Raw genomic sequence first — 7,511 nt, 5'->3', positions numbered from 1 at the left:
GTGCACCGGAGCCAAATCGAATCTCAGAGACAGAGTTTTGGGTGAAGTAGAAAAGAATAGCTTTATTGATTTGCCAAGTAAAGGGGGACACAGAGGGCTCCTGCCCTGAAAAACTATGTGTCCAAACCCAGGAGGATGTGATAAGGAATTTTATAGCAAGGGTTCAAGGGTGAGGTTGCTGATGAGATTAGGGTGTGTTCAGGGCCTGCACTCCTTTAATCCGGCCTCAGATGGTCTCCAGATAAACTTCTCTCATCCTCAAGGCTATCAAACTGTGAGCTTCCCTCTGGAATGAGGATTGCTTCATCTTCCATTTATTGGGGGTTTTAGTTCTATAATGTAAAGAGATCAAAAGATATTGTTATGTGTATCCCTTGAGGCAGAAGCAGGACCCTCCCCCAAGGCTGTGCTATTGTTTCATTGGCTGCTCTTCCCTTGTCTCTGCACCCGCTCCCTTTCCTGATTAGCAGCTGTTTGAACCTGCCCCTTGGAACTCAGGGAAAGTCATGGAGGCTAAACAGAAAGACTCCCGAGCCCAGAAAGCCCACAGGATCCTGCTTGGTTTCAATAATGGCTACATATGGTTGGAATAAAGAGTGATACAAAGAAGAAAAACAGGGTTTTCAAGAGTGTGAGCATTATTCAAACTCTTAAAATGGGTGGTATGTAATGTACACTAATGTACACAATAGTGTTAATCACTTTTTGCCTTATAAAAATGCTTATTTTATAATATATAAATATTCCATTAAAATAAGAAAAAAATAGCAAGAATTAGAATGGAGAATTTGGCTGTGTCATCAATGGCATAGTTTCAAACAGGTCCAAAAAATTTGTTTTTAAAAATTGGACAGATGAAGAATCCCATTAGTTCTTGACTGTTCATTTCTGAAATACTATATTTATTACTTAAGCACATTTAATGTTTTAAAGTTAGAATGTATTACAAAGGAAAAGTTTTCTTATATTTATTTGGAAGACTGGTTCAGTTAAAGAAAAACTCTTTTTTGAAAAGATAACATTTCACAATTGAGAAAACGTATATTACAACAACCTTCAGTTAATCTAGGTTATAGATTACATAGTCATTTTGCCTCTCATTATATCCCATAGTGTTGCTATTTTCTTATTTCATCGTTCTGTATAACTGTTCCCAGGAAGATGTGGAAAAGAAGTCAAGGAAGGTAAAATCCAGATTTTATTTTTTAATTCAGATTTTAAAATTAATAATGAATTTATCATTAGTGCCTAATTCCAAACCAGAACATGATTTAGACTATTTTCTTATCTGGAAAGAGAAAAAAGAAAACTTTATTCCTGGACTATTGCCAGATTTCTATTTGTAACTACATAACACTTGCAATGATGTCTATGCCACTGTAGTTTTGAAAATTATTCCCACAGATGTTGATTCCTGCTTTTACAGACATTTAAACCAAACTATGTCTTCCTAATTTGCATATGCTGTCAACAAGCTACGCTCTGGTGTAATCCCTGCCAGAGCTTTCCCTCCTGTAAATGGAACAATCAGGATGGGGTTTTATTTCAAGTGACTGTATAACCCAAGAGCTTAACTAATTACACTACAGTTTAAAATAAATCTTTGGTGCACTATCTTAAAGAATTAATATAGTATGAAGAAAAATCACTTTAAGGAAGATGGCTTCATTTCATTCTATAAGTCTCAGAAATCTGATGTACAATAAACTGACCAACAAACCATTATAGAGAGCAAGCAGGAATGACATTCAAAGCAAGCATTTCCACAGCCTCATCAAAAATGTGCTGAAATGGCAACAGTGAATATGTATTAGAAATTTAATTTAGTCTCCTAAGTGACCTTGATCATTTGATTAGGCTGTATCTAAGATAGTGTTTTCAAGTGTATTTATAAATGCCTAAAGCAAGAAATGGAAAAGAATATCCTTTAAACAGCTACCCTGAAGATTTCTTGGATTAGGAAAGAAAATGAAAAAGACCAGTTTGGCTCATTAATAATTCAACATCTTTCTGATTTTAAAATCCCCTTCAGTCAAAATCTTGACTTTCTTTTTTTCAGAAAATTCTTATTAGTGAGAGCTCTAAGGCATTAGTGAAATGTTTTTAGACTGTTTCTTTTATTTGTGTTAAAGTTGTGCCCTTCCATTATGCCCCTCCTAATTTGTCTAGAAAATCCAGATTGCCTGGCACCTGCATGTCATAGGTCCTTCTGTTATGAGTGTTTTTCTCACTTGCTGCTACATTGCTGTTTTTCTGATGTACATTAAGTGGCTCAGATAAAAACCACATGTATATAACCTGTAGAGAAATTGTATAGTTTCAAAATAAATTTTTCTGTTAGTAAAACTGTCACATAAAATATTTTAAATAAATTTTTAGTTCCCTAAACTTCTAAGAAGGATAAGCCCCTATATTAAAACCATCTCACAATACCACAGATTTTGTTAGATTGAAAATCATGAGTACATCTCTTTCATTTATACTCTGACTGTCTGAACATGAGTGTTATCCTACATATAATTCATATCACATAATATAGTTATTCAAATATTTGAATAGTCAGGTGTTTGTGTATATTGCACATATGTCCTTACAGAGAGTTGGAAAAAGTTCTTTCATTCAGCAATTATTTTTTGAGCACTTATGTGCCAGAAATGGTGCTATGCATTAAATATTCTTTAATGAACAGAAAACAATCTCTGCCTATCTACTGGTATTTCACAGACAAATAAGCAACTATGGTAAGGGTAATTGTTATTAAATGGACAAATATAGGGTGTTATGTGAACATAGGTGGAAATTTAATCCACCCTTCAGGGGTAAGCATAGATCTCTCAGAAAATGCAATATCTACATTGAGTTCTGCAAAGTAATTGGAATCAGATCCAGAAGTATTATGTGGATTTAGGATTGTGTGCAGGGTGAGTTTATCATGGATATAGACTTCAGAAAAGAAAGAACATTTATGTTTAGGAATGCTGAAGTGATAAGAGATTATTTTGCATATGAGGAACTTCCTAACATTGCATAATATACAATTTATTTTTGTCTAAACACACAAGCCTAAAATGATATATAGTGCATTGCCAAATTCAGTAATTAAACAAGTATGTAGTTCAATATATAGTAAGGGAGGACACTAAGGAGGTGGCTTTTAACCTGAAGCTCATACAAGCAGCTATAAATCTCACACAAGGAAATTCATCTAAAACTTGTTGGTAATTCTCTTCTCTTCCATCTTGTGCTGTGATACCTTGCTTGATTATACCTCCCCTCCCAGATCACAAGCTTTCTGAGGGTACAATCTGTATTTACATATTTTTTGCTGGTCTGCCTGTCAAGTCCAGTGTAGTATATACGGCATAGGGATAAATTTGAATAAGGGAGTGATTGCATATGGGCAAGTATTTTTGACATGTGTATAAATTAGATATTTTATATTTTTAAAGAAAGAAAAGCTATTGTGAAATATATTTTCCAATGAAGCTGCCATTTTTGCTTTAATTTGCAAAAGTTTCAGTAATTGGTATATAAGCTAGTCTTTCAATTTATTTATTTTTTTTACTTTTGTATCAATTCCAAGTTCCACCTAATTCCAAAGGAGAAAGCAAACATCAGTAGCATGTCAGTGATAACCTTTTCTAATTCAGTTTCCCTCCACATTGGACATTATAATCTCTTTTACAGATATTCATTTCAGTGCAATCCTCAGACAAGTCCAGACTCACAGCAGTGGCAGTTTCCGGTTTGTTTTCCTGAGCCAACTGGTCCTCCATCTGTGTTTATTTTAAGGCATAGAGCTTATATCTGAGAGGAAGTAATCTAAATCTTTTGAAATGCTCTCTTTATCTGTAAGCACTCAGGTGTATATACAAATGAAAAACCACAAATAATCACATATATCACAAAGTGATACATAAACTGACAGTTCTGTAAAAATTGGTATTTACACAACCTTCAAATGGGTATCTTGATGATTCCATAATATTTCTAGATCAGTATACATTGTTGAACTACCTGAAGAGCTGCTATTTTTTTTTCTTGTAAATACTTGATTATGCAGAATGAAAGCTACAATTTCTTTAGATGGAAGGTATTTGGCCCTTTTAAAGAAACCTTAAGATGTTTTGAAATATTTTAATATTAGAATTTTCAAATCTAAAAGCTTTCAGGAAAAAAAAAAAGTCCTCTGACTTCAGAAACATTTATAGAAAAATCCCATGTGCACACAGCCATAGCTAGGGAATTTTCTGCCTGTTACACATATTGTACAAAAATGTAGCAGAAAAATATGGAAGAGTTTGTGAATCATAAACATAAATTAATTACATTAGGGAAAATTACACTTCCAAAATTGAGTATTGTTATAGTTTTTTTCCTTTAGGACTTGCTTATTTCTGTTCTAAATGTTATATTCTTTCTTTCAGATCAATTTCCAAAAGTTTTTTTTTTTAATTTTCTGTAAGATAACTTAGTGCATAGTAGAGGTATTACCTAAGTAAAATTTGGATATGACACCCTCCCCTCCAAAAAATTCTAGATACATTACAGAGGTGGATGTTTTTAAAGTTAGAATATTTTCAAGGGCTTTTATTTCAATATTACTTGATAACACAAATAACTACAATTTTAAGTTGCCTAGAGTTTCCTACATTTTACAATCCGTATGAAGCCAAATATTTTTCTCATAATCGTTTATTCATTCCTTCAACAAATACTTTCTAGCACTTACTATGTGCCAGACACTCACTTGGGCACTTGGGCACATCAGTAAACAAAATAGAAAACTTTACCACCCACATGTAGCTACACCTCTGGCAACTACAAAAATAAATACAAATGGTAAGTAAATTATGCAGTGAGTTAGAAAATGCCATAGAAAAAACTAAAGCAGAGAGTCTGTCCAATGGGATGAAGGAAAGGAACCTCCCTATAGGCTTATAAAGGCCCAAGGGGCCAGATTCTGACCCCAGTAGTGAACAGAGATGGTGGGCTGTGTTGTGTGCTCTGACCTGGATCAAGGAAGACCTTCTGCTCTGCGAGGAAGGGAGGGGCCCAGAGTCCTGGTGAGGGGAGTCGAGGGCACCCACAGGACTTGAGGACACAGAGAAGCTCCCTCATCACAGAGCCAAGACTGAGAAATGTGGTCAGGAACCTGATGAGCTGTGCCATAGAGTTGCCCACATCTGGATTTTGCTGATTTTGTCCCTGTGCTGTTGATTTTCATCACTACCTGGAGCTGTGGCTCTCTATGAAGAAGAGGACTACCTAGGAAGCTATGATTTGGGGCCATTGAGTAAAAGGAACAAAAGTGCCAAAGGAAGCAGAGACAGACTGGGGCTCTCAGTCCTCCTGGCGGCTGCTGTAGAGTTGAAGGGAAGGGGTAGAATTAGGCCTGAGTGGCCACAGCTCCCTGCAGATCCTGGCAAACCTACTTGTAGCCTTGAAAGAACAGAGAGAAGGCTGAAGAGTCAGAAGCTTCTCACTTGTTCCTGCCCGTGGAGAGCCAGGTTTCTCTGAAGAGAGTCTCCTCATACAGAAACCCTCCATGAACAATGGCCCTGGTGTCCTCCCTGGCACAGCTCCAAGCAGAGGTCAGCTGCCCCATCTGCCTGGATTACCTGAGAGGCACAGTGACCACTGAGAGTGGACACAACTTCTGTCACTCCCACATCCAGCAGTGCTGGGAGGATCTCCAGGACACCTTCCCCTGTCCTGTCTGCCTCCAGCCCTGCCCCGAGAAGAGCTTTAGGAGGAACAGCCAGTCATGTCTCATGATTGATGTGAAGAATCTTCCAGCACAGAGGACATGAGGAAATGGCAGAAAGAGAAACCTCTGTGTGAGAAGCACAAGCAGGTTCTGAGCCTGTTCTGTGAGAAGGACCTGGAGCTGCTGTGTCCCCAGTGCAGGGTCTCCTCGGAATACCAAGATCACCCCCTGGCACACATGGAGCCAGCTGCCCCTCTCACAGGAGGAAGCTCAAAAGCTACATTCAGCCCCTGAAAAAGCAGCTGCAAGATGCTGAAAAGGTGTTAGAAATGCAAGTCTCAAAATCATTTGAGTTGGTGTGGAAGGTGGAGAATCACAGGAGCAACTTGCACTCCAAAGTTGAACACTTTAAGTGTTTCTGCGGGATGGAACATGATGAAATTCATGTTAAGTTACTCAATGAAGAGAATGATGTTCAAGATAAAATAATTGAAAAAAGAACTCAAATATCAGACAAAGGATACACATTACAAAGTCTGCTTGACGAAATAACCAAGAAGTGTTTGCAGAGTGACCTCGATTTGCTGACAGGCATTGAAAGGATCCACAGCATGTATGGAAAGTTAGAGAGCTCAGCAGCCTTTTCCTACAAACTAAAGAAGGAGGTTTCCACTCTCCCCCAACAATATTTTGCCCTTCACAAAAAGGTTGAAACTGTTCACCACAGTCTCATCATTTCACAAGACAGGAAAATTGCAACTTTTCAAAGGATGGAACCACACTGTGTTCATAATCCTGAGGCATTTACTTCTCACCCATCCCCAGTTCTGAGGGATTTGATGCTGGCAGGCATTTTTGGCAGGTAGAAGGAAGAGGAATGGGTGAATGGTCCTTTGGTGTGTATAAAGAATCTTTCCCCAGAAATGCTTCTATATCACCATCCCCAAGCAATAGCTGCTGGTGAATTCAACTCTCACCTACTATACCTGGCACTGGGGATTCAGGAAACCCATGTCAGATTGGTGTTTTTCTGCACTATGAGTTGGGATAAATTTCTTTTTACAGTTTGAATAATAGATCTCCTTGATATTTATTCAGTGAAATTTTTACAGAAAAACTTGTACCCTATTTCTCTATTGGAGTTTCTTCCAAATCACTTACAATAAGTCTAGTTGAAGATGAGTGCTGAGCCCCCTTGGAAGATGTTCTCTGTGTTCTGCTTTCTTCCTGTGTTCAGGAAAAGTCCTTATAATAAAGAGTCTGAGTCCATCTTTTAGATCTTACTGCTGAATCTTTTTAATCTTCCCCCTCTGTCTTCACCTCTGCCCTACACCTGGACAAACTGTCAGGACAGTTTGGGTGCCCCTTGACTGGTCTTATGAGGGCAGTTCTAACCCAGAAAGGCCCTACCTGTAAAGGAGCTCTCCCCAAACACCAAAACCTCCAAACTAGTGGCTTTTTGCCCTTCTCTCAAGACATTTTTTGGACCGATGGGAACCCTGACTCCACAAGAAGCCTCAGTGAGTGGAAATAAATGATTTCATACCCCCCCCAAAAAAAAGAAAAAAAAAACTAAAGCAGAGAAAGAGCATAAGAGATTAGGGAAGGAGGTTAAATTTTAAATATGGTAATCGCAGAAGGCACAACTGAGAAGGCTTTTGAAAATAACTTTGAAGGAAGTGATAGAATGAGTCCAAGAGAAACAATAGAAGTTGAAGAAGAATTGTGAAGAAACAGAATAAAGGTGAGTGTGGCTAAATAGAGGGGACTTGGTAGATTTTAATGAAAACAGAATACAGTA

At 37.7% G+C, this 7,511-nt stretch overlaps 1 protein-coding gene across 1 annotated transcript; it reads left to right on the top strand.

The window, feature by feature from the left end:
- Window positions 1–5,555: 5,555 nt before the first annotated feature.
- On the top strand, window positions 5,556–6,899 carry LOC309828015 (tripartite motif-containing protein 60-like; the record flags this gene model as incomplete). Its single annotated transcript, XM_082663045.1, is given in 4 exon segments — window positions 5,556–5,802; window positions 5,805–5,904; window positions 5,973–6,572; window positions 6,809–6,899. Coding segments are annotated over 4 exon segments (1,038 nt in total).
- Between the last annotated feature and the right edge of the window lie 612 nt (window positions 6,900–7,511).

The sequence above is a fragment of the Grampus griseus genome, assembly GCF_964374135.1.
Source record: "Grampus griseus genome assembly, chromosome: 1".
In the NCBI taxonomy this organism is placed as follows: domain Eukaryota; kingdom Metazoa; phylum Chordata; class Mammalia; order Artiodactyla; family Delphinidae; genus Grampus; species Grampus griseus.
Note: the sequence above shows the minus strand (reverse complement) of the source record. Positions and strands in the feature narration are given on the sequence as shown.